Genomic DNA, 27,880 nt, shown 5'->3' on the forward strand with positions numbered 1-27,880 from the left:
TTTGGTTTTGAGAGGCTGGGTGGTGTCACACCTGGTTGCACACATAGACCATAATACATAAGGATACAGGTTCAAGCCCCAGTCCCCTCCTGCTGGGAAAGCTTCATGAGCTGTAAGGAAGTACTACAGGTATCTCTCTCTTTCTCCTTCCCTCCCTTCCTCCTTCCCACTCTCTCCCCATTCACTCACAATTGCTCATTGTCCTTATCCAAAAATAAATAACTTTTTTTTTTTTAAGTTTGGTTTTGAACTGAATTTTCTTCTCATCCTAGGAAAAGTAAAATGCTGGTTTGGGAACAGATGTCTGTTGTTTTAGAGTAGTAGTTTTTTGACCTTTTGTAGTGAATAAACTTCAACAAAGTAAGCAGTAGAGAAAAATAGGGGACCAGGCGTTGATACACCCAGTTAAACACACATAGTACAAAGTACAAGGACCTACACAAGGATACAGGTTCAAGTCCCCACTCCACTCCCCACCTGCATGGTGGAAGCTTCACAAGTGATAACCCTGGAGGCAAAAAAAGAGAGAGAAAGAAGTGTACTTACCTTAAATTTCCCAATAATATATGCATAGTAGTGGAGGTATATTTGTGTGCCTATTTGGAGGTGAGACGTCACAAGCTTTCCAAATTGTCTATGACCCAAAGATTAATGACCGACACTTAAGTGATGATAGCTTATCTTTAAAGAATGTATGTATCTTGGGGAAAAGTGATGACATAAAACACTCATTATATATGTGAATCATGTGGTCCAGGAGGTGGCGCAGTGACTAAGGCACTAGACTCTCAAGCACGAGGTCCCGAGTTCCATCCCTGGCAGCACATGTACCAGAGTGATGGCTGGTTCTTTCTCTCCTCCTGTCTTTCTTATGAATACATAAATAAATTCTTAAAATATATATATATATATACATATATATATATATATATGAATCAGTCTCTCCTCACACAAAATTCCTTTCAAATACAAAATTAAGACATACCCCTAACTTCTGTGCTAAAATCAGTAAACAAAATTTCCTCTACTAGCAAGTTCTAGAGCTACTTGAAGATTATGTCTATGAATCTATCTATAAAGGAGCTCTGTGTACTGTCATCTAATCTAACTGTAATAGTCCATCTATACTAAATATACTATGGCTTTAAAAGAAATGCACATCTATTTATTTCACTATCTGTTATAGTTATCAGGATTCTTAGTGGAGAAAATAATCTATTCTGATCACTTTAAAGCAGAAGATGATTGAGCAAGACATAAGAGATTTTATAGAATTTCTGGGAAAGCAGGATATCAAGCTTAAATGCCACAGAGTGATGGAGAAATACCCAACTATATCAGGATTCAACCTAAGGGTGGGAGCAGGGGAATGCCTGAAGCACTTCTGCTGCTCAGGATCTGTGATCAAGGACCAGACATTAAACCCTCTGCCCCAGCTGCTCCTTCCCAACTGCTGTCTCCACTCTCATATTAATTACTTCTGAATGAAGTCTCATGTGCTCATGTGAATTTGATGCAACCTAGGTAACATTAAGCCTTAGCTTCTTGGAAATCTGAGAATGAGTTTTTGACTTTTAGACTCCATATAAACAAGACACCATACTAGAAAGGCATCAAAAGGAATGTTGAATGAACCACTATCTAGAATCTGACATATTTTAAACACAGCTTTTTCTGTTTACTCATTGCATATAGCAGAGATTTGGGGAAGAGAAAAAAGTTTATTAGTGATTTAGTATTGATTTACAAAATAGAAAGATAATAGGGGTATAATTCCATATGGTTCCTACCACCAGAGTTCTGTGTCCTCATCCCCTTAATTGGAAACTGCAGTAGTTCTCCCAAGGTCACCGACGATGAGGGCTAATTCTTTTTTTTTTTTAATTTTAATTTATAAAACGGAAATATTGACAATACCGTAGGATAAGAGGGGTCCAACTTCACACAGTTCCCACCACCAGAACTCCATATCCCACTCCCTCCCCTGATAGTGTTTCTATTATTTATCCCTCTGGGAGTATGGACCCAGGGTCATTATGGGATGCAGAAGGTGGAAGGTCTGGCTTCTGTAATTGCTTCCCCACTTGAACATGGGCATTGACAGGTCAATCCATATTCCCAGCCTGTCTCTCTCTTTCCCTAGCTAGTGGGGCAGGGCTTTGGGGAGGGGCCCTCCAGGACACATTGGTGGGGTTGTCTGCCCTGGAAAGTCTGGTTGGCATCATGGTAGCATCTGGAACCTGGTGGCTGAAAGAAGAGTTAACATATAAAGCCAAACAAATTGTTGACTAATCATGAACCTAAAGGCTGGAATAGTGCAGATGAAGATTTGGGTGGTCTCTGTTTTGTAGATAGCCAGTAGGCCTATTTTAGTTACATTCTAAAGAGCCCACAACTATACTAGTTTCTTGTTTATTTGTTTTTTTCCTGAACCTGACATTTGATATGCAGGTGGATCCAAGTTATTGTCAGGGGAGATGATGTCATAGCTGGAAAAAGGGCTAGAAAGCTGGATCAGGGAAGAGAGTAGCTCCCAAATATTGGAAAGGTGCATAAATATTGTTGACTATAAACTCCATCGATTTGATCTGGGGCCCATATTCAGCTTAGGAGCCTATGTAGCCTCTGCATCCCTGTAGATCTGAGCTCACATTCTGTGATCATGAGTAGGAACGTTCCAAGCTGCCCCAATTTCAGGACCCATCTTCCTCAGGTGGAAAATAAGAGTATGTTGCCCAGCCTCCCTTCGAAGGATGGAACATTCTCTACAGTTGTTGGTCCACGTTGAGGGCAAGGTACTATGGGGGCCCACAGAGGGGTCTGTTGTATTGTTCCTGATAAGGGCTGATTCTTTATATATCTTTTTTTTTTTTTTTGCCTCCAGGTTTTTACTGCAGCTTGGTGCCTGTGCTGTGATTCCATCTTTTTTCTATTGTTGTCTTTGCTGCTGCTGTTGTTGTTGTATAGGTCAGAGAGAAATGGAGAGAGATGGGGAAGACAGAGGGAGAGAGAAAGACACTTGCAGACCTGCTTCACCACTTATGAAGTGACACCCCCCCCCACCCCGTGCATGTGGGGAGCTGGGGGCTCAAACCGGGATCCTTGTGTGTGTCCTTGAGCATTGTACTATATGTGCTTAACCTGGTGTGCCACAGCCTGGCCCCTTCTCCCCATTTTTTTAATGGTTCTGCCTTCACTTCCGTTCTAAGTCACCCTTACACTTATTACTACTTCCAGATGTCTTTCTTTTTTCTCTTTTCTCTCAGATAAGAGAAACAGTACCTGGCTTCCTCTGGTATTTTCTAGATTCGCTTCCCTTTCATTAATGGTATAAAAAACAAGATTGCTGGTGACAAATGCTTCGGGTCCTGGTGGGATGGGGGTACAGAGCTCTCTCGTTGACTTCCCCTATGATTTAGCCCTCTGAGAGTATGTACCAGTGTTCTTTTTGGGATGCAGACGGTGGGAGTTCTAGGGGAAGAGAAGTTTTCCCTGCCGAAGGGCCAGGAAAATGTACAGTTGTGTGTGTGTGTGTGTGTGTGTGTGTGTGTGTGTGTGTGTGTGTGTGTGTGTATAAAAAATATACAGCATCACAGATAATTATCTATTTAAAATATTTAAAATCAAATGCACTTATTTTGACATTTCAAATAGCGTGGGCTAGGATAGCTTAACGGCTATGCCAAAAGCTTTTCTTGCCTGAGGAACCAAAGGCCCCATGGTCAATCCCTAGAACCACCATAAGCTAGGGCTGAGCAGAGTTCTGATAAAAAATAAAGTAAATAAAAAATAACATTTAAAAAAGGCCAAAAGTTATGAAACACCAACCTATCCAAAACACTTAAACTCCTAGCATATTATGCAAGGTCTTCCATGTTTTCACTTTTAGTCTTTCCTTTGTATGCCAGGAAAAGAGCAGTTTGTTTTATGTCTGAGCACAAATGTCTAAGTCATTTGGCCCTCTAAGAGAAAATAGAAGGGGGAGGGAGGGGAGAGAATGGAGGTGAGAAAGAAGTGTAAGCTTATTTCAAGCTTATTTTCAAGATTTGGCTGGTAAAGGAGAAATAGAGATGATAAACAACTAGAGGTTACTCAAGGACAGACTTCATCGGTAAGAGACTTGAAACTGAAGGGAGAAGAAACAACAAAGGAAGACTGAAGAAAGGCGATAGAGTAGGCATGGGCTACGCTCATTTCAGGACCAGTCTTTATCAAGTGGCATAGTAGGTTGACCCAGCCTCTCTACAGGAAGGGCAAGGTCCTGGAGAGAAAAATATTTTCCAGTAGGGCTGTGAACCCTAGTAAGACTGGAAAGCATGACTCCATGCTAACACCAAAATCAGTATGCGTTCTAACAACTTTAGACACTACAAACATGGGCATAGGGATGTCAAGCTATGAGCTTGATCCAGAATTGGGAGTTTACAGGGCCACCTTAGTGAAAATAAGCTATAAAGGACCTGAATTTGAATTTGGGGGCTTTAGCACTAACAGAATTCCTGAATGGCAGCCTGGCAGTAGACCATAGGACCTGATGGCTTCAAGTGGATTCTAGCCTAGAAATCAAAAATAAAGAAAACAAATTAAAGCCAGTTTTTATTTTTCTGTGATCCTGTACTTTTTCCAGCATTGCTTTCTCTCATTTATTCTAAATACATGAACAGCAGCTTTTATTTTAACTACTAAGCTGATGTTCAGCATTCTTAGATAGTAAGAATGCATAGACTAGAACAGACGATCTAAATCATGTTTTTGCCTTTGAGTTACTCATAGATCTGTAAACCTAGCCCATTTATTAGGAATATATATGTTTATAGTGGCAAAAATAAGTAAGAATTAAACTATAGCTCTTATGACATGATGGGAAATGCATATATTGTAGGTAATTGTAGTGCAAAGTGTTGCCTGCCAGTTACACTTTCCTAGTAGATATACTTTTCAAAAAGAAAAAAAATTTTGCAAGACTTTAGAAAGTTGAAGCTTTTGTTCTAACTCTTCTACCTTTGTGGTGAGTTCATGCCACCTTGAGTATATCATTTTTTATAACTACTGTTATCATTATTTGACAATTAACATTTCTCAGTATTGGTGATAGTTCAGGAAGCCTGTAAAATGAGAAGAAAGCCAGCAAACTTGTCTATAGTTATAACACATATTGGTAACTGAAGTTTTACTTGTATAAGTTATGTTGATGTTTTCAGGAATGTCCCCTTTGCAATGCAGATGGAAAACTAGCATTAATGTGTTTCGCTGTTTTCAGGGATCTTGTCCATAGAACAGCTCATCAGCCGGGTAGGTGTGATTGGGGTGACTCTCATGGCTCTGCTTTCTGGATTTGGTGCTGTCAACTGCCCATACACATACATGTCTTACTTCCTCAGGTAATAAAAAGTCCTCTCTCTCCTTTTTCCCCCATTAATTTTGAATGCATATGTTTGATCTGCCATTGAATATTATTGGGCTGTCAGAAAAGTCATGACGTATTTTTCTATGTATTTCAATACAAGAAATGAGTCATGACTTTTCCAGTAACCCAATACATCAATGATGCTGTCTTTTACTTTTCTGTCATTATAGGTATTGACTTAGTAAACTTGCTAAATAAGTTTTACCATTTATATTACTTGCCCTATTTTTCCTATAGTCATCAATTTATTTATTTATTTATTTAAGAAAGGATAAATTAACAACTCCATAGGGTAGGAGGGGTACAGCTCCACACAATTCCCACCACTCAATCTCTATATCCCATCCCCTCCCCTGATAGCTTTCCCATTCTCTAGCCCTCTGGGAGCATGGACCCAGGGTCGTTGTGGGTTGCAGAAGGTGGAAGGTCTGCTTCTGTAATTGCTTCCCCGCTGAACATGGGCGTTGACTGGTCAGTCATACTCCCAGTCTGCCTCTCTCTTTCCCTAGTAGGGTGGGTCTCTGGGGAAGCAGAGCTCCAGGACACATTGGTGGGGTCTTCAGTCTAGGGAAGCCTGGCCGGCATCCTGATGGCATCTGGCACCTGGTGGCTGAAAAGAGAGTTAACATACAAAGCCAAACAAATTGTTGAGTGATAGTCATCAATTTTTTAAATGAAAATTATAACCTGACCCTGTTTATCTTGCTAACCTCTTTGTGTGTGTGGAGGGGGCACATGTGCTTATGCATATGTGTGTTGCCAAGGTCCCACACATAACACAATTTCTTACTCTGGGACAAACTTTTTTTGTTCAGATAGATGAGGTGGAAGGAGGAGTTACCATAGCACCAAAGATTCCTCCAGGGCCATGTTGGGTGCTAGGGACTGAACTGGGGCCACACACAATGAAAGGTGGGCTCATGAGCTAGCTTCTGAACCTTCACCCCCTCATTTGAAAGTCACATGTTTAGTGAATAGTGTGAAATAACCCCAGTAGAAACTAAACCCCAGTAGGAACTGAATCAGTTCCTTCTAAAACTGGAACAGTGAAAGACATTGCCAAGGTAAAAATGTGCTTACACATGCATCCAAAATGTCAACTGGGTGAAAACTAAAAGACTATACAAGAGTCTTAGCTTTCCCTGCCCCTGCCCTAAAATCTCAAAGTGTCAGCCATAAAAAATAAATAAATAAATAAATTTAAAAAATGACATAAATACCAATTTTTTTTGCTTGCTATAATCATTTTAACATTGTCTAGAAAAAAGGCAAGTCCTTGAACTACTAGGTAACAATTGAGGTTTCTTTGTAAGTATTATTAATAGTTTGTGCTTGTTGTAGGAATGTGACTGACACAGATATTCTAGCCTTGGAACGGCGACTGCTACAAACCATTGATATGATTATAAGCAAAAAGAAAAGGTAAGATATTAGTACCTTAAAAAAAAAAAAAAAAAAAACCTACAGTGTCCCAGCTAAGAAAAACTATTGATCTTGTTTATCAGTAATCTGCAGGACAATCATTTGATTTTAATGCTTTGCCTTCATTTATCCTTTTATATAATTCATTCACCTAATAATTACAGACAGTCTGACTTATGTCAGGCACTGGACTAGATGCCAGAGATTAAATGAGGAACAACTCTTCATGAAGTTAATCCATTTACTGCCTTTATCATGAAGGTTATTGGTCTACTGCTATGTTAAAGTTATTTTTACCTACATAAAAACAGTATCTGCGAAATTTTAAATTGCATAAGATGTTCTTGCATTGCATGTTTTTTTAAAACACATATCTATAGTAAGACTCATAATCAAATCAAAGCAACCTTAGTTAAGAGTTAACAATAGGGAGTCAGGCTGTAGCGCAGCGGGTTAAGCGCGGGTGGCGCAAAGCATTAGGATTGGCATAAGGATCCTGGTTCAAACCCCAGCTCCCCACCTGCAGGGGAGTCGCTTCACAGGCGGTGAAGCAGGTCTGCAGGTGTCTATCTTTCTCTCCCCCTCTCTCTCTGTCTTCCCCTCCTCTCTCCATTTCTCTCTGTCCTATCCAACAACAATAATAACTACAACAATAAAAAACAACAAGGGCAACAAAAGGGAATAAATAAAATAAATATTAAAAATATTTATCCCTTTAAAAAAAAAAAAAAGAGTTAACAATAGGGAGTCAGGCTGTAGCGCAGCGGGTTAAGCGCAGGTGGCGCAAAGCACAAGGACCGGCATAAGGATCCCAGTTTGAACCCCGGCTCCCCACCTGCAGGGGAGTCGCTTCACAGGTGGTGAAGCAGGTCTGCAGGTGTCTATCTTTCTCTCCCCCTCTCTGTCTTCCCCTCCTCTCTCCATGTCTCTCTGTCCTATCCAACAACGACAACAGCAATAATAACTACAACAATAAAACAACAAGGGCACCAAAAGGGAATAAATAAATAAAATAAATATTAAAAAAAAAAAGAGTTAACAATAGCCGTGGCCATGGAGTAGCAACAACTGAAAAAATTATAGTCAGAAACAACCAGATAAAGCAATGAAAAATAAAACAGAATGTTATAGCATTGCAACCTGTTGGTATGCTTCTAAAAACCCCTTCTGTTTCATTTGGTTTAAATCCCCCCTGCTTAACACTGTATTCTGTTTACATAACTACTGTATTCTATTTACATAACCACTGCAGGGCATTGGTTCAATCCCCACTGGTTCATGATATGTTTTTGCTCTGCCCCCTCTCTTTGTCACACTCTGATTTTCACCAGTCACTTTTCTCTCCACCCTCTCTATGTCACATCCTGTTCACACCCTACTTGGGAAGTATATATAAAGACAACATTGTTCGTTTTAGTTTAGTTTAGCTTAGCTTGGTATAGATTGCGCTGCATCCTGCATGAATAAAGAGATACTGCCTACAGCTCAACCATGAGTCCCTGGTCGTCTGTTACCCGCCCGTGAAGCCAGCCCAGCGAAAACAACAGCAACCTCAAAGTTTAAAGAAAATCTTGAAACCATAGGGTGCACTTTGTGGGTAGGGAGAGTGGGGAAACTCTACAAAGACAGTTTGAGCCAGAAGCAGACACTGGGAACCGGACACACTTTTGAGCCACAGGGCATGGCCCAAGAAAGTGGAGAAAAGCAGGACACTCTGAATAAAAAGCTGTGTCCCCTGCTCAAATGGTGGAAGTGAGCTGCCAGAGTTCAGAAAAAAGTCTGAAACAAGGCAACAAAAACTCACTGCCTAAACCTACACGAGTGAAGACAAAAGATACCCCTTCTAAAGGACATTAAAAAAAAAAATTTTTTTTAAAACAGACACAACATCACCTGCTGGCAGAATCTAGGCACATTATGTAAGCACAGAAAGATTTGGACCAATTGTCAGAGTTTGAGTTCAGAAAACCTATTGTGAAAGCAATTCAAGGCTCCAACCATAACATACAAATACAAATTCATGATCTTGAACATTTCATCAAATAACTACAAAATTCACAAAGAAAACTTCAAATGGAAATTCACAAAATCAAGAAGACTCTTGAGGGAGTTGGGACTTATATTAGAGGCTTTATAATAATACAGTTAGAGCACATAGTAGTAGGGCTAGAAGAGAAGACCACCACACTATCTGAGCGTTGAGGCTGTTGGAGAAAAAACTCATGAGAAATGAAGCAATTCTTGGTGAAATAGCAGACTCCATCAGAAATAGTAACAAAAGAATCATTGGAATTCCTGAAGGTAAAGAGACATAGAGAAAAGCAGAGATTATATTCAGAGAAGTCATAGAGGAAAACTTTCCACATCTGGGAAATGCTGAAAATATAAGCATATAAGCATAGAGGAAACCAAAAAAATATCCAGGGCTTATAACTCATAACAGACATGACATATTATAGTAAAACTACTTAAAAACAAAGAAAAGCTAACGCAGTCCACTGGGGGTGGGGGGAAGAATTGTACATACAAAGGCAGAACCATCAAACTATCTCCAGATTTCTCATCACAAACACTAGAAGCAAGAAAATAGTGGAATGGAATAGTCACTATACTAAAAGACAAAGATTACCAGCCATTAATACTCTGTTCTGCCAAACTACCTTTCAAGTATAGAGGAGAAATTAAAAACCTTCCCAAACATACAGAAACTGAAAGAATTCACCATCACCAGCCCTACCTTGCAAGAATTACTGAGAGGAGTCCTACAAGAAAAGAAGCAAACAAACTCCAAGTCATAATGAGTTCCTTCCTTAGCATACATAAAATAGAGTTGGAAAGAAACAATAGCAACAGAAGCAAAGACATTGGAAGAGTAGAGACAAAATGGACAAAGTGATTAAACAATGCAGGTGAATCAAGGCCAAATATCAAAAGGGCAAATGTGTATGTGAGGTTGATCTGGCTGCAACATCTGTCACCCCATTGATCATCTGGGTTGATTTGGCTGATCTGGCTGGCTAGGCAGGTGTCCCCTTCCTCCCTCACTGCTCCATGTATGTCCCTCCCAAAGGTGCACACTTGGTCAAAGAGGACAACCTACAGACTGGCCTTTGGTTGAGGTTATATGAGTAGCTGCACGTCTCTCCTAGAACCTCCAAACAAGCTTTCAAAAGGCCAAATACTACACCAGAAACTAAACTCCCTATCTTTGCTTCACCTTGCTGGGAACCTGAAGGAAGTGTTGGGTGGGGTGAGTCAGGAAGAGAGGGAGGAAAGCCAGTTGACTGTACACATAGGTGAAACTCAGGAGACAAGAGTCAGAAAGGGAGAACACAGAGTGAAACTTGGACTAGGGGTACTGCACCAAAGCAAGGAACTCAAGAAGGAGCAAAAAAGAGGTCTTGGGGGCAGGGGGAGTTGGGGTCCCAGGTTGGGGGTAGGAGTGTGTTGCAAACACCCATGATGTTGGGAAATGGAGCCCAAGTGTAGACAACTGTACTGTAAGCCATTGACCTCCAAATAAAATGGGGGGTAAGGGTCGGGGGTAAAGTTAACAATAGCAATCGGGGAATAGCTTAGCTAGCAAGAGCACTGTCCTCATATCTGCGGATCCCAAACCTGTATAATACCACAAGCGTTGGAGTGGAGCTCTGACTTCCCTCTCACTCTCTTTCTCTTCCATGTGAAACTCTGTCTCATGAAATAATAAACCCTTATTTAAAAACAAGCCAGAGTTGAGCAGTGCGCTGGTGTGTCTCATTAAAAATAAATAAAATATATTTTTTTTAAAAGATAGCAATAGACATTAGAATGATGAAAAGGTCCAGATTCACCAACAGATTACTTATCTCCATTTATATATCTATTTCTTATTGTTGTTTTTAGATAGGAGAGAGGAGGGGAAGACAGAGAGGGGGAGAGAAAGATAGACACCTGCAGACCTGCTTCACTGCCTATGAAGCAACACCCCTGCAGGTGGGGAGTCGGGGGCTTGAACCAGGATTCTTAGGCCAGTCCTTGCACTTTGCGCCACATGCACTTAACCCACTATGCTACTGCCCGATTCCCTTTTTGTATTTTTTTTTAATTTTTATTTTTTCCCCTTTTGTTGCCCTTGTTTATCTCGTCATTGTTGTAGTTATTATTGTTATTGCTGTCATTGTTGTTGGATGGGACAGAGAGAAATGGAGGAGGGGAAGACAGAGAGGGGGAGAGAAAGATAGACACCTGCAGACCTGCTTCACCGCCTGTGAAGCGACTCCTCTGCAGGTGGGGAGCTGGGGGCTTGAATCTGGATCTTTACACCAGCCCTTGCACTTCGTGCCATGTGCGCTTAACCCACTGCACCACCGCCTGGCTCCCTATGTTATTTTTTAACCAGAGCTCTGCTCAGCTCTAGCTTGTGGTGCTGGGGATTGAATCTAGGACATTTGGTGCCTCAGATATGAAAGTCTTTTTCATAACCAGTATGCTATCTCTCTAGCCCTCCTCCTAAATATATGTCTTTATAGGGAATTAGAAGTAAATACATATATTGATATATAGGTATTTATTTACTTACATATATTTTGTATACATTGATTCATATAGTTTATTTTACATGAATTAATAAGAGTACAGTTTTTTAATATAATAGTGATCAAAATTGATATTGAAGGATACATAGGAATAATGTTATTTTGTTTCTCCAGATTATTCTCTTACTATATTTCTTTTTTTTATTATTGTTGTTATTGATGTCATAATTGTTGGATAGGATAAAGAGAACTGGACAGAGGAGGGGTAGACAGAGAGGGGGAGAGAAAGACACCTGCTTCACCGCCTGTGAAGCCACCCCCTGCAGGTGGGGAGCCGGGGGCTCAAACCGGGATCCGTATGCTGGTCCTTGCCACGTGCGCTTAACCCACTGCGCTTAATTCCCCTCTCTTACTATATTTCTTTCACTTATATCAAGAGATAGATATAAAGTCATCACCTGTGTTAAATGTAGATATGCATTTCTAAGCCATATCATTACTTCTTATGGTTAGGAATTGACTCTATACAACTATCCCAACGCACCTTATGCAGTCAGAATCTGGGGTGACTTGTAGTTGTACTGCCTATTTGAGTGGTCATCAAAGGAGTCAGCCTCCCAAGGTGGTTTAATTACTGTAGTCCTTTACCTCGTTGAACTAATAGGACAGATAGATGCATAACCTGGCAACACTAAGAGAGTCTTGGGACTCATAGTGCCTTTGCTATTTACCAAAATACAGAAAAACTGTTCATGAACATTCAGAGTTGGGGAGCAGTATTGAGCAGAAAGCCATATTTGGATTTAACAGTTGGAGGGGGGGATATCTTAGTATGTTTGCAAAAAGACTTTTATACTTGAGGATCCAAAGCCCCAGCTTCAGTCCCCCACATTAAGCCAGAATTGAGCAGTGCTCCGATTAAAATAGAAAAGCATAATCTTGATCTTAATAGTAGAGGACCATAGTGAGGTAAGATATAAGAAAACTAGCACCTGTCAGCTACAGGAAAGTTACTGGTTGAAAATGGGAGGACAAAAAAGAGGCACACGGTCTTCTTACTGAGAACACAGACTAGAAACTGAGTTTTATTGTATTTGGAAAGCATTCAGCAAAAACCTAGTTCAGGTTGTATGGACATGCTGGTTTAGTGATCAAAGCCTTTCAGCTTTTTTCATGTTGAGAAAAGTAAAGAACCCATTGGTTTTGTTTTTATTTGTTGTTTTTCTCATTGACTTAGATATTAAAGCTTTTGTTTTGCTAATACATGATATAGCTAAAATATAGTTTTTATTCACAAAGAATACTAGTACAAATAATAATAATACAAATAATACAAGTGGTTTAATGGAAGATTGAAATGCAGCTATGCAGCTACTGCCTGGTATAATGAAAAGAACTTTAACTAGGGAGTCAGGCAGTAGTGCGGCAGATTAAGTGCACATGGCACTAAGCACAAGGAATGGCGTAAGGATCCCAGTTCAAGCCCCCAGCTCCCCACCTGCAGGGGGGTCACTTCAGGAGCAGTGAAGCAGGTCTGCAGGTGTCTGTCTTTCTCTCTCCCTCTCTGTCTTCCCGTCCTCTCGCCATTTCTGTCTGTCCTATCCAACAACAGCAATAACAACAACAATAATAATCACAACAATGATAAAACAACAAGGGCAGAAAGGGGGGGGGGAGCCTCCAGGAGTGGAGGATTTGTGGTACAGGCACTGAGCCCCAGCAATAACCCTGGAGGCAAAATAAAAAGAACTTTAACTAAACCATCACTTTACCATAAAATTATTAAGTGATCTTGAGCCAGTACTAGGCTGTCTTAGTTACTTCATTTGCAGATTTCAGTCTAAACCAAGGTGATTTAAGGTGTGCTTACTAGAATAGCAGACCTCAAGAAAAGGAAACAAATCCTAAAGTCATTTCAACACAATATCTAAATAAGATTTGCAATCAGAACTTACTAGACATACAAGATAAAAAGTATTCTAACCCCTACTGTGCCAAGATAACAGATTTAAATGAAATGGGGAAAAAAAAAAACCCTGCTATTTAAATACATTCAAAGAAGTAAACAGATGCTTGATATTAAATAGTAATCCGATAAGAAATCCCAAAAGATTAATGGAAATCATATATGAGATACACACACACACACACACACACACACACACACACACGGTTTTTTGTTTGTTTGTTTGTTTGTTTGTTTGTTTATGAATTGCCGAAGAATGATCCCAGGGCCTCGTCCACATGTGCAATATGGCTAAATTGCCTCTCCAGCCCATATTTTTATTTTATTTTACATTTTATAGAGAGGGACAAATATCCTCCATCCGTGGAATGCCCTTGGTGTTGTCTATGGCGTTCACATATGGTGCCAAGGCTCAAATCCAGGATTTCATGGATGTTAAAGTAGGTACTTTATCTGCTGTGTCATCTTCTGGGTCCCTAGAAATTATACTTTTATGAGGAAATTAAAAACTGAAACTACAGTAAGTAAAATAAAAATGTTACTAGGCAGGCTTAGCAGAATTGAGATGGCAGAAGAATCTCAAATGATGGCACTTGAAGATAGGTTGGTAAGAATTATTCAATATAAATAATAAAAATAATAAAGTAAAATGAATAATTCTCAGCATGAGACAATAAGGAGTCTAACATACTTACAGTGGGAATCCTAAAAGAGAGAAAAGGAAGTAAAAAGTAGTTAAAGAAACAAAAGTCCAAAACATCCTAGTTTGGCAGAAAACATTAATTTACAAATCCAAGAAGCTTAAAGAACCAGAGCAGTTTTGTTTAAAGTAGCCAAAAATGTAAATAACCCAGATAGCTTTAATGTTGAACAAGCATACCATGGTTAAAAGCACTATGCAACTCCCAGAGGGTTAAAGAATAGAAAAGCTATCATGGGAGGGGATGGTATATGGAGGTCTGGTGGTGGGAACTGTGCAAAGCTGTACCCCTCTTATACTATGGTTTTGTCAGTGTTTCCTTTTTATAAATAAAAAAAATTTAACAAAAAAAAAAAAGTGCTATGCAATACTCATCAATGAAAAAGAATGACCAACAAGAGATGCACTAACTTGCATGCATCTCCATGCTGCATGGACGGGGGCAAAATACAGTCCACAAAGGTCTGCTACTATTTCTATTGCATGTGTGAAATGACTAAATGGAAATGGAAAGCAATTTGGTAGTTGCCAGGTTAAGAGGTTGGCGGTGGGAAGGAAGTGAGCTGTGCAAGAGCAGTTTGAGGGGTCCTTGTAATGATGGAAATCATCTGTATCTTGACACTTCAGCCCCCTGGTTGTGATACTGTACTGTAAGTTTACCAGATGTTTCCGTTGGAGAATGTTAGATAAAGAGTATCTAGGGGTCTCTGTATTTTTCTACAACCACATGTGAATCTACAGTTATCTCAAAACAGTACCTTTAACCTTTTTTTTTTTTTTAAAGTTTCTGGCTTCCCCCTCAGAATGGATAGACACTGGTACAGAGAAGATCATTCTATGTAAGCCATTATAGACATTTTTCAGCCTCTTGCAAACTGCCAACAAACCTCAGCCAAGTGCATGTTTTTCAGATATAAATATATAGGGAGGGGGAGAGAATCCACTATACACAGCACACATACGTAGTATCCACTATATAATAATGGGTTTACTCAGTGGGAAGAGATTGTATTAGAAGATGCCAGGCTGGTATAGTTTTGCAGGTTTTGGTTTGTTTATTCTTTTGTCCACTTTTGAAAAGGAAAAAAAGAATAATTATTGAGTTCCTACCCTATGCCTGATCCTTGAACTAGATTTGTTAGCTATTACTTTACTTTATTCTTAAATGCTAATTGTAATTGTTAATAATCTATATAATGCTTGATAGTTGAAAACATGGGTTCTTTTTTAATTAGTGATTTAATATTGATTTACAAAATTACAAGTTATAACGGGTACAGCTTTGCACCATTCCCACCTCCAGAGACGTGAGTTCTTTATTATTCAATTGGTCTTCATAACCTTCCAGAGATAAGGAAATAAAAAGTGTTAAAGCTTCTGAGTAGCAGAACCAATTTATAAATCTATCACCTACTCCAGATTCTCTGTTCTTTCACCTAGGCCACATTGCTTCTAAAAAATGTACATTTCCCCCTCTGTTATAAGTAGTGGAAAAATGGGACTTAATGATTTACATCTTTCCCTGAGCTAGAAAGTAAATAAGACCAGACTCTTGAGTGTTCACTTTCCTTGTGAAGGTTTCATATTTTCTCCCATTTCAGGATGGCAATGACACGAAGAACTATGTTCCAGAAAGGGGAAGTGCATAACAAGCCATCAGGATTCTGGGGAATGATAAAGAGTGTTACAGCTTCAGCACCAGGAAGTGAAAGTATCCTTTGTCACTCTGCTGGATCCTTTTTCTGATTTCTGAACCAAGAACAGAAGGGGAATGATATTAGAACAGTCTTTTTAAAGGCACCTGACTACATCAGTGTCTAGCTAGCCTGGGCTAGGAAGTGCATAAAATACACTCGTGTTTCCAGCACCCATGGAAGACCATAAATCGCTATCTTTGGATTGAAAGGGTCATAAAAAGTCAGTCTTTCCATTTAGCAGGTGAGAAAATAAACCCAGAGCGGTTGTGTCATACAGTGGTTTGTGGCCAAGATAAGACTGGTACCGTGGTCTCCTTAGTTCTTTCCATACATTATTACCTTTCTCAAGTCTGCAAAAGCACCACAAACATGACTCCATAGTGGTTTGTAAATGGATAGTAAGTGTCCATTTCAAAAGCAAACTATTTCTAAACAAATTTTAAGCAACTCTGCATCTCAAGTGTCTCTCGTTTAAAGAGTCAAGGAGATTGGGTTGATGACCAACTAGTTACAACATCAAACTAATTCTCAAATTGAGTAGCCAAATATCCTTGTGACTGACTCCCAAGCTATTAATTCAGAACTCTGGGAACCAGGGAAAAGATGGCATAGTCCTGATTTCTTTTCTGGACTGAGTAAATTTGAGCTCCCTGCAACTTCACTTAGATGAAAGGGATGTAATCTATTCTTGCTATGAAATTTGACATATCCTTTTAGTGTTGGATACAGATAAGAATTATATAAAAAGAAAGGTAGGGTGACTGTAGAAGAGGGAATAAAAGAATAAACTAAGGAGGCCAGGTGATGGCGCGCCTGGTTACACACACAAACTACAGTGCACAAGGACCCAGATTCAAGCCCCTGGTCCCCACCTGTAGGGTAAAAAGCTTCATGAGTGTTGAAGCAGGACTGCAGGTGTCTCTCTCTGTCTCTCTCCCTCTCTATCTTCTCTCCCCCTATAAATTTCTGTCTGTCTCTATCAAATAAAATACTTTTTAAAATAAAAATAATTAAAAAGATGAACTGGGATTCATTTAATTAAAAAATATTTATTTCACGTCTCCCATTCCAGGAAGAGTGCTTAGGGATAAAATGATGAGCTACAGAGTACAGCCTCTCTCCGGTTGCTTAATTAGGGGAAAAGTAGATGTCTGACTAGCATGGTCATTTAGATCGTACCGGCTGATGGCAGCTGTTGCTGAGTGATATTCTAAAGAGCATAAACTAAATTGTTGGTAGGAAAAAAAAATCTCAGAAAGAAGTGAAGATTTGGGTTAAAGCTAACCATTTTGGATTTTTAGAAGGGAAGATCTTTACTAATATGACTTAGAATTCCATGAAAGCCAAAGGTTAGGTTAGACTGTTTTATTGAGAGTCTCTGAGAGCATCAGGATTATTTAGCTTCTCTGAGCCCTGGATTCCTAAATGAAGAAAATAGCAACCTCACTGTGTTCTTTGAAAGTAGCATAGCATAATGGAAAGAGCTGACTTCGAAGTCAGACAGATCTGAATCTGCATCCAGACCTAGTATCTGTGTGACTCTGAACAAGCTACTGAACTCTCTGGGCTTCATTTTCCTCATGTGCAAATTGGATAATAACACATCAGGGATGGCTGTGAGGATAGTAGAAGACAGTATCTATAAAGAACTAACGAGGGGCTGGCTGGGTGGTGGCGCACCTGGTTGACTGCACAGGTTACAGTGCGTAAGAACCCAGGTTTGAGCTCCCAGTCTCCTCTATGGGGAAAGCTTCACAAGTGGCGAGGGGCCAGGCAGTGGCGCACCTGGTTAAGTGCTCACATTACAGTGCGCAAGAACCTGGGTTCAAGCCCCTGGTCCCCACCTGCAGGGGGAAAGCTTCACAAGTAGTGAAGCAGGACTACAGGTGTCTCTCTGTCTCTCTCCCTTTCTGCCTCCCCCTCTCCTCTCCATTTCTCTCTGTCTCATTCCAATTCTTCTTCTAGCGTTTGCTCTTCTTCTGTAGCCAGTCAACAGCGTCAGGTTGAGCCTGATGTAAAGTTTCAAGACCTCCTTTGAATCTGGAGAGGTGGCAGTCGTTGAATAATAAATAATAAATATCTTTGGGAAAAAAAATTTTTTTAAAAACTTAAAAGTATTAAAAAAAAAACATCACATTACAAGTGGCAAATCAGGGCTGCAGTTGTCTCTGTCTCCCTCTCTGTTTCTCCCCTCCCTCTCAATTTCTGGCTGTCTCTATCCAATAAATAATGGAAGATAATAAAAAAAATTTTTAAGGAACTAATGAAAATAATACCTGTAAATCCCAACCTGTATTAGAACTCAATAAATATTAGTTTCTTTTCCTAATATTTTATTTATTCAAAACAGTATAGTAGAAATCTTTGCTGTCTTGCAGCATTTTCTAACCATTCGGGGGTTTGTTTTCTGTTTTGTTCTGTTTTTTTAAGATTTATTTATTCATGAAGGGGTGAGAACCAGAACATCACTCTGACATATGCAGTGCCAAGGATTGAGCTAAGGACCTCATGCTTGAGAGTCCAACACTTTATCCACTGCACCACCTCCCAGACTGCCCATTTCAGATTTTGAAGAAAAATTTGACTTAATATAACTCTGATCTGAGTCACTTGAACTAGTAAGAAACTGAGCAGTAGGGTGTTTGTAGGGACACTAGGTGGAGACAGTTTTATACTCCTGTATCAGAGGTTGGGAAAATGGCTCTGGATTGGTATGGCTGGCTATGAAAAAGAAAATTGAAAATACAGGCATTTCCTAGGATCTGCAGTTGAGAAACAGAAAACATTTGCTTTCTCCATCACTATTTTTGAAACCTCCCTGTGATTTAAACCTTGATGCTCATTTTCTGCCAGATCTTACTCTAATTCAACAGGAAGTGGATGCTTTGGAAGAACTAAGCAGACAGCTTTTTCTGGAAACAGTTGATCTATACGCTAGCAAGGTACAGAGTAAAGGAAAAGAAAGCATGGCTTTTACCAATATGTGTGAAGAAAGAACAAACTAAATAGATTTAGAATTTCCTTTTTTTGACCATGCAGCATAAGAGATGCCGTGGCTTCATATCCACCAATGCATTAGGGGCGAGGAGTGTGCACTCTTCATGACTCTGCTCCTGCCTCCAGCAAACCCTTCCCAGAACACCCTCAGTGATAGAAATGGATGGAATCGTCAGAAGAGGCTTTCACCATCTCTTTATTCCCTGACAAGTTAAATAGTGTGAGAGAAGTAGACACCTAACTATTATGGTCTACTCTTGTTTTAAAAGGCAGCATGGGTGCAGGCAGTGGTATATCTGGTTAAGCACACACAATGCTCAAGGACCTGAGTTCAAGCCCCCAGCCCCCACCTGCAGGAAGGAAACTTCACAAGCAAGCAGTGAAGTTTCTCTCTCCTCTATCTGCAGTCTTAATTTCTTTCTGTCCTATCAAATTAAACCAACTCTTTTTTTGTGTTTTTTTTTTAATTTATTTTCCCTTTTGTTGCCCTAGTTGTTTTATTGTTGTAGTTATTATTGTTGTTCTTGATGTCATCATTGTTGGATAGGACAGAGAGAAATGGAGAGAGGAGGGGAAGACAGAGAGGGAGAGAGACAGACAGACACCTGCAGACCTGCTTCACCGCCTGTGAAGCGACTCCCCTGCAGGTGGGGAGCCGGGGGCTTGAACCAGGATCCTTCCGCTGGTCCTTGAGCTTTGCGCCACGTGCGCTTAACCCACTATGCTACCACCTGACTCCCAAACCAACTCTTTTTAAGGCATCAGATCAAGAAGTGACCTAGCTGCAAGTATTTTTCTATTTATGCCCATAAATCAGTATCAAAACTCTTGTTATGGTTTCATTGCTTTGTTTTTGAGGATGAACTCACAGAGGCAGCCATATAGACAGAAGGTAGTGTCCATTCAGAGACAAGTGGGCCTAAACCCAGCATGAGCTTTGTCATCTTTGTCGAGGTCTGTAACCTCCCAGAGCCTCTGTTTTCTCATTTGTAAAATTAAGATAATTTATCAATTTATTATCAATGTATCTCATAAGAGTTAGTAAGAACATTAAAGTACTAAATAGATGATTCATGTAAGGTGTTTGATCCTGATTTTGGCTTAAAGTAAACATTCAGTAAATGTTGTCCAAACCAGAGATATAGCTTACCAGGTAGGGTTTGCTTTGCTATGCATGCAGCCCAGGTTTGAGGTGGGCACTGGATGGGAAGCGCTATCATGCTGAAGGAAGCTCCAGTGCTCTGATATCTCTCCTCCTCTTTTTTCTCTCTTTGTTTCTCTTTGTGAATAAAAAGTAGCCCAGAGCAGTGCCCCAGCTCCTTTGCCCCAAATAATTATTATATGTTTCCAATTCCTTTTTTTTTTCTTATTTATTTTGTCTTAATGAGAGAGAGATACAGACAGAGACCAGAGAACTGCTCAGCTTGGCTCATGGTAGTGCTGGGGATTGAACCTGGGACCTCTCAAAGCCTCAGGCATGAAAGTCTTTTTGCAAAACTACTATACTGTCTCCTCAGCCCAACTTTTATTATTATTTTGATGTTATTGCCATCTGCCATCTTGGTTTTCTTTCTTTCTTTCTTTCTTTTTTATAGAACCAGGACCTTGTACAAGCTCAATGTCACAACTCCCAGGCCAACTTTTTCATTCTATTTACCTCAAGAGAAAGGAGAAACACCACTGCACCATGGTTGTCATAGCAGTTCTATATTTTTCTTTTTCTTTTTTCATTTATAAAAAGGAAACATTGACAAAACCATAGGATAAGAGGGGTACAACTCCACACAATTCCCACCACCAACTCTGTATCCCACCCCCTCCCCTGATAGCTTTCCCATTCTTTATCCCTCTGGGATTATAGACCCAAGGTCATTGTGGGATGCAGAAGGTGGAAGGTCTGGCTTCTGTAATTGCTTCCTCGCTAAACGTGGGCATTGACAGCTCGATCCATACTCCCAGCCTGTCTCTCTCTTTCCCTAGTAGGGTGGAGCTCTGGGGAAGCACAGCTCCAGGACACATTGGTGGGGTTGTCTGTCCAGGGAAGTCTGGTCGGCATCCTGCTAGCATCTGGAGCCTGGTGGCTGAAAAGAGAGTTAGCATACAAAGCCAAACAAATTGTTAAACAATCATGGACCTAAAGGCTGGAATAATGCAGATGAAGTGTTGGATCCTCCATGTTGTAGATAGCTAGTAGGTATATTTTAGTTATATTCCAAAGGGCCTGTGGCTATACTAGTTTTTTTTGGTTTTGGGTTTTTTTGTTTGTTTGTTTGTTTGTTTTTCTTTTTTCCCTGAGCCTGAAATCTGATATACAGGTGGATCCAAGTTATTGTCTGGGGAGATGATGTCATGGCTGGGAAAAGGACCAGAAAGCTGCATCAGGGAAGAGAGTAGCTCCCTAATATGGGAAAGGGGTATAAATATTGTTGACTGTAAACTCCATTGATTTGATTTGTTTTGGGGCCCATATTCAGCTTAGGAGCCTTTGTGACCTCTGCATCCCTGTAGATCTGAGCTCACATTCTGTGGTCATGAGTAGGAACATTCCAAGCTGCCCCAATATCGACCCATCTTCCTCAGGTGTAGATAGAGTATGTTGTCTATCCTCCCTTCGGAGGATGGAACATTCTCTACCATTGTTGATCCAAGTTGAGAGCAAAGTCCTATGAGAGCAAAGTCCTATGGGGGGCCCACAAAGGGGTCTATTTTGTTGTTCCTGATAGAGATGACCAGTAACAATGGAGAGAGGGATTTATTTGAGGTCTAGGGGCAGTTCCATATTTTTCCAGGGCTATAATCTAAGCCAGGTACATGGCCCAGCAGGCACCCTACCCAGTGAGTTACCCTATTCCCCCAGTGGCTGATTTGTTTGTTTGAGATGGATTTATTAGTGAGGGGGAGAGAACCGGTACATTACTGACACATATTTTCATTGGATATAAATTTATATTTTTTTAAACTAACGAGGATTTGTGTTTGTTTTCCCTCAGGAGAGAATAGAATACTCCAAAACTTTCAAGGGAAAATATTTTAATTTTCTAGGTTACTTTTTCTCAATTTACTGTGTTTGGAAGATTTTTATGGTAAGTATATTAATTTTATTTTTAAATTTTTATTTATTTATTATTGGATAGGGAGAGAAATTGAGAAGGGAGGAGGAGATATAAAGTTAGAGACAGACACCTGTAACCCTACTTCACCACTCATGAAGCTTTCCCCCTGCAGGTGGGGAACGGGCTTGAACCTGGGTCCTTGTGCAGTATAATATGTGTACTTAACCAGGTGTGCCACTGCCTGGCCCCTAGTATATTAATTTAACTGACATAGTTTAGGTGGCTTTCCCTGGTATTGGCAGAGAGAAGAAAGTGGATTTGATTGAGTAATTGAACTAAATTTCATATTCATTGAGCCATCAGAGGATGTGATCTTTCCTGTCACTAAACCCCAGTTTTAGAAAGAGAAGATTACATTTCCCTCTGTCAGAAATCACTAGCAAGGCCTCACGACTATGAAGTATATAGAATGAATATGTAAAAATGTCTTATTTTACACTGTGCTTTCTGAATTACCTTACATAAGAATATGGCTTTTCTTAACCTCAACTTCTATTTTCAGCTTAGAACAGAAACCACATGTTGTTGTTTTTTAAATAATCTTTACAACTAAAAAATGTCCAAAGTGAATTCTAAACTCTATTTCTATAAGTAAATGCATCTTCTGTGATTATAGCTTTTATTCTTTTGTGACTATGGCTAATGTTTTATTCTTTATGTACATTTTATGGCATTATTCATCAGCTTAACTATGAGTAGTAGTGGATTTCAATGTGACTAAAAAAAAAAGACCTGATTTCTCTTTCTACTGTGGCTTCTAGTTTCTAATTTTTTTCTCTGCTGGAGCTGTGTTTTCACAATGAATAGCAAACTTTGCCAGCTTGTTACTTAACTTTGATCAATGTAGATGAGTGGGAGAATCTAGACTTAATGTATCTAATATTACACATTAATGTCAATACTTATTGAAGTTGGTGTTTTTAAATATTAATTTATTGGGAGTCAGGCGGGTTAGGCGCAAGTGGCACAAAGCGCAAGGACTGGCTTAAGGATCCCAGTTCGAGCCTCCGGCTCCCCATCTGCAAGGGAGTCGCTTCACAGGCGGTGAAGCAGGTCTGCAGGTGTCTCTCTTTCTCTCCCCCTCTCTGTCTTCCCCTCCTCTCTCCATTTCTCTCTGTCCTATCCAACAACAATGACATCAATAATAACTACAACAATAAAACAAGGGCAACAAAAGGGAATACATAAGTATTTTAAAATATATATTAATGTATTCTGTGGGGAAGCATGAATAAATATAGTGTGCTCAGCAAAGCTACTTAAAGATTTTTCTTGAGGTTCTGCCTTCCAGGAGAGCATATCATCCCCTAGTGTTACTAAAGTTTAGTTGCCATCCATTAAACTGCACATATTTGAAGTCTACTACTTGGGGATTTGGAGCATATGTATAACACCTGTGTAACAAGCAGCACTACAGTCAAGCTAGAGACCATGTCCTTCCATTACTTCTAGAAGCTTCTCATGCTTCTGTAATGTCTTTGCCCTTGGAAAAAGGCTATCAAAATCACCAACTTTTGTTGTGGGTTTGTCTTTTTTTTTTTCTTCTATCAATTTTTGCTTCATGTTTTCTAAAGTTATATTAATAAGTACTTAATACATTTGTCTTTATATATTGCCTTTGTTGGATCATTGTTGAAAGTGATCCTTTATCATTATGCATAGTTAATACCTTCTAACCCCTGACACGTTTTTTTATTATAAAATCAACTCTGACATTAATATAGGCATTCTAGAATATTCCTCAGTCATTAAAATAGACATTTTGATTAATGTTAGCATAATGTGTCTTCCCTTCCATTTACTTTTTAAATATTTATAGCTGTTTGTCAGGAGAGTTTCTTGTAAGCAACATATAGTTTTGGTCTTTTCTTTTATTTTTTTATCCAATCTGACAGTCTCTGCCATGTAATTGATGTGTCTAGACCGGGAGTCAGCTCTCTGCAGTCCACAGGCCAGATCCAGGCTCACTCTTGGTTTAATAAATACAATTTTCTTGGTTGAAAAAAAAATGTTGTTGTTATTGGAGCACAACCAAGTTCATTTATCTACTTACTATCTTTCCCTACCTCATATACTACTACAGGGGCAGAGTTTACTGACTCCAGATTCAAACCACTTACATGTAATGTGCTTATCAGTATGTTTGGGTCTAAAACAGCCACTATTTATCCCATCTCTTGTGTCTTTCTTTTTTTTTTTTCTTTTTCTTTTTCTTCTGCTGTCTTTTGGGTTCACTGGGTATTTTCATAATTCCATTCCGTTTTCATCTCCTCATTCACTTCTTAGCTGTAACTCCTTTTTGTTGTTGTTATGTTAGTTATTGTGTTCAGAATTCTCAGAAAATAACCACAAAGAGTGACCCTGGAGTTTGTTGATTCTTTTGCTCTGATTTCATTACTGGAACATTGTCACTCTGGCTCCTGTAAAGTTTAGTGTATATGCCCTACTGACTCTTTACAAAATAAGAGAGATGGGGCAGACAGAGACTCTTTTTTGTTGTTGTTTTTACTGGAGTACTGCTAAGCTCTACCTCATGATGATACAGGGGATTGAACCTGGAACTTTGAAGCCTTAAGCATGAAAGTCTCTTTATGCTATCTTCCCACACAGATAAAGACTTTTGTTTGTCTTTCTATGGATAACAGTAGTTACCTTATATATAACTTGGGTTAAGAGTAGAATTGCAGGGAGTTTGGTGGTAGGGCAGTAGGTTAAGCACACGTGGTGCAAAGCGCAAGGACCCGAGGAAGGATCCTGGTTCGAGCCCCCGCCTCCCACCTGCAGGGGAGTCCCTTCACAGGCAGTGAAGCAGTTCTGCAGGTGTCTCTCTTTCACCCTCTCTATCTTCCCCTCCTCTCTCCATTTCTCTCTCTCTGTCCTATCTAACAATGACAACATTAATTACAACAACAATAACTACAACAACAATAAAAAGACAACAAGGGCAACAAAAGGGAAAATAAATAAATAAAATAAAGAGTAGAATTGCAGGGGCCAGGTGGTGACACACCTGGTTGAGCACACATATTACAGTTCACAAGGACCCAGGTTCAAGCCCTGGGTTCCCACCTATAGGGGGAAAGTGGTGAAGCAGGTCTGCAGGTGTCTCTCTGTCTTTCTCCCTCTGTCACCCCCTTCCTTGTTGATTTCTGGCTGTCTCTATCCAATAAATAAAGATGACAATTTTAAAAAAAAAGTATAATTGCAGGGTAATTAAATGACAGGGTAGTGGTGTATCTAGTTAAGTACATATATTACCATGTGCAAAGACCCAGGTTCAAGCCCCGAACCCCACCTGCAGGGGAAAAGCTTGAGCAATGAAGCAGTGTTCCATGTGTCTCTCACCTTCCCTCACACTCTCCCTCTTTCTCCCCCTTCCCTCTCAATTTCTATCTTACCAAATAAAAAAATAAAGTTAAAAAAAGAGTAGAATTGAATTTTTAGGAACATCCACCTGTAAAAACATGTTATGGTGGTTAACTCATGATTTTGAATCACTTTTGAGATATCAGTTATGAAAATGATCTAATGTAAATATGTATATCACTGCAGGCAACCATCAATATCGTTTTTGACCGAGTTGGGAAAACTGATCCTGTTACAAGGGGCATTGAGATCACTGTCAATTACCTGGGAATCCAATTTGATGTAAGAGCCATGTATCAAAATCCTAGTTTGTTGTTTTTTTCCTGCCTTTTCCAACACAGATTACACTTGTTAAAATTCTAATTCCTTACTGTAGGTACTTGATTCTTCTTTGTATTCTTGGCACTCTCAGTATATCTTGCAGTTATATGGTAAGTGTGTAAAGAGAATAAAACTATGAGTAGTGACTGGTGCTTATTTTTGTCAGGATACCGATTATTTTACAGTGCTCCCTGTTTCTCTGTAGCCAGTACCACTCACCAGTTTCTCCCTACCAAATATCCAGATGTTTCCATGTAGCATTTGATGAGATCTTCAAATATACACTCTACCTTTGATTCCTCTGATGGAAAATTACCAGTTAGCAGCCCTGGGAGAACTAAAGTGACTTCTGCTGTAAGAAAAAAATTATCTGTCAAATATGAACTTTGAGCTAAAGATGGCAACTATAACCTGTCCTTTTTTTTTTTTTTTCTCTTACCATCTTCCTTCCTACTTGATAATGTCTTTATTTGTGAGGCAGATAGTGTTTTCCAGATATGTATATGTAGCCAGTGAGTCTGTCTGACTAGTACTTTGATAAAATGACTGATGTTGTATTCTTAGCCCCTGTGGGGCGATTTACTGTGCTATGCTTCAAACCATAGACTGTACACTGCCTCATACCATCTATCTCAGTCACACATGCTCCTGGTAGCTGGAGAGCAGAAAGTTGAACCAGAACAAACTGTGCTCCAGCCCATGCAGTGATGTTCAAAGCATGACAGCATGGGTTTTTGTTGTTCTTGTTTTGGATTGATTTTATTTTATTTTATTCCCTTTCTAACCATAGATCCTTAGTTTATCCTTTTCACATGAAGGAACATATCTTTCCATAGGTGCTATATAAATTATATTAGTAAGTATAAGGCATTACTGTTGCCAGTGTGTTTCCCTCTTTTTTATTTTTTTATTATCTTTATTTACTTATTGGATAGAGACAGCCAGAAATTGAGAGGGAAGGGATTGGGAGAGAGAGACAGACAGACACCTGCAACACTGCTTCACCACACACAAAACTTTCACCCTGCATGTGGGAACTAAGGGCTCAAACCCAGGTCCTTGTGCATTTTAACATGTACGCTCAACCACCCAGCCCCAGAAACATTCTTTTTTTTTTTACTTTCCTTTTGTTGCCCTTGTTGATTTTATTATTGTTGTTATTGATGTCGTCATTGTTGAATAGGACAGAGAGAAATGGAGAGAGATGGGGAAAACACAGAGGGAGAGAGTAAGATAGACACCTGCAGACCTGCTTCACCATTTGTGAAGCGACTCCCCTACAGGTGGGGAGCCGGGGGCTCAAACTGGGATGCCGGTCCTTGTGTTTTGCGCCACCTGTGCTTAACCGGCTGCGCTACCACTCAACTCCCAGAAACATTCTTTATCAATACTTCCTGAGGCTGTTTAGTTGCTGTGTATGTCTATTTTCCATCTGTAATTAATCTGCATGCTCCATATTTCATAATTCCGAATACCACCTTTTAGATGTCAGTAAAAGCAGCTCCCCCTCACAGGCTTTTCAGATGTGAAACAAGCACACGGGCCTGTAGCTACCTCCACTATGAAGCAAGCAATCCACAATGAGAAGATGGTGTTATGTTATTTTATTATGATTAATTTTCTCTTTTGCTGCCCTTGTTTTTCATTGTTGTTGTAGTTATTATTTTTGTTGTTATTGATGTTGTCGTTGTTAGGACAGAGAGAAATGGAGAGAGGAGGGGAAGACAGAGTGGAGGAGAGAAAGACAGACACCTGTAGACCTCCTTCACCGCTTGTGAAGCAACTCCCTTGCAGGTGGGGAGCTGGGGGCTCCAACCGGGATCCTTCCGCCCACCAGTCCTTCTGCTTGGCACTTAACCCTCTGTGCCACCGCCGACTCCCAGTGTTTTGTTATTTAAATGAAGATCAGCTGTGTCCTAGACCACCTGTTAAGAATGCTCATTGTTTTTTGTTTGTTTGTCTCTCTGTTTTTTATAAATAGAGACAGGAGAAGAAAGGCAAAGAGACCGTTAAAGAAGGTTCAGCACTAAAGCTTCCTTCAGTGTGGTGGGGGCTGGGCCAAAGCCTGGGTGGCACACATAGTAAAGCAGATGAGCTGTTTCACTTAGAATTTCTTTCCTCTTTCTTTCTTTCCTTCTTCTCCCCTTTCTTTTTAAATTACTTTTACTCATTGGATAGAGACAGTCAGAAACCAAGAAAGTAGGGGGATACAGAGGGAGAAAGAGAAAAAACCTGCAGACCTGCTTCACCACTTGCAGTGCTTTCCCGGTGCAGGTGGGGACTAGGGGCTTGAACCTGAGCCCTTGCGCACTGTAACAGGAGCACTCAACCAGCTGCACTCCTACCTGGCTCCTTTTCTTTTCCTTCTCTCCTT

At 39.9% G+C, this 27,880-nt stretch overlaps 1 protein-coding gene across 2 annotated transcripts in view; it reads left to right on the top strand.

The window, feature by feature from the left end:
* GPR89A (G protein-coupled receptor 89A) overlaps positions 1-27,880 on the top strand; it is a 327,321-nt gene that overhangs the window by 15,976 nt on the left and 283,465 nt on the right. For both annotated transcript variants that reach the window (XR_009552604.1, XM_007528669.3), the window contains exons 6-11: positions 5,261-5,381; positions 6,749-6,829; positions 15,614-15,723; positions 18,563-18,651; positions 21,697-21,789; positions 25,372-25,467. Coding sequence is in view for 1 of the 2 variants with exons in the window: in XM_007528669.3 (XP_007528731.1) it covers positions 5,261-5,381; positions 6,749-6,829; positions 15,614-15,723; positions 18,563-18,651; positions 21,697-21,789; positions 25,372-25,467 (590 nt within the window). In the remaining variant the exon portion in view is untranslated. The remainder of the gene's footprint in view (positions 1-5,260; positions 5,382-6,748; positions 6,830-15,613; positions 15,724-18,562; positions 18,652-21,696; positions 21,790-25,371; positions 25,468-27,880) is intronic.

The sequence above is a fragment of the Erinaceus europaeus genome, chromosome 11 (assembly GCF_950295315.1).
Source record: "Erinaceus europaeus chromosome 11, mEriEur2.1, whole genome shotgun sequence".
Taxonomy (NCBI): Eukaryota; Metazoa; Chordata; class Mammalia; order Eulipotyphla; family Erinaceidae; genus Erinaceus; species Erinaceus europaeus.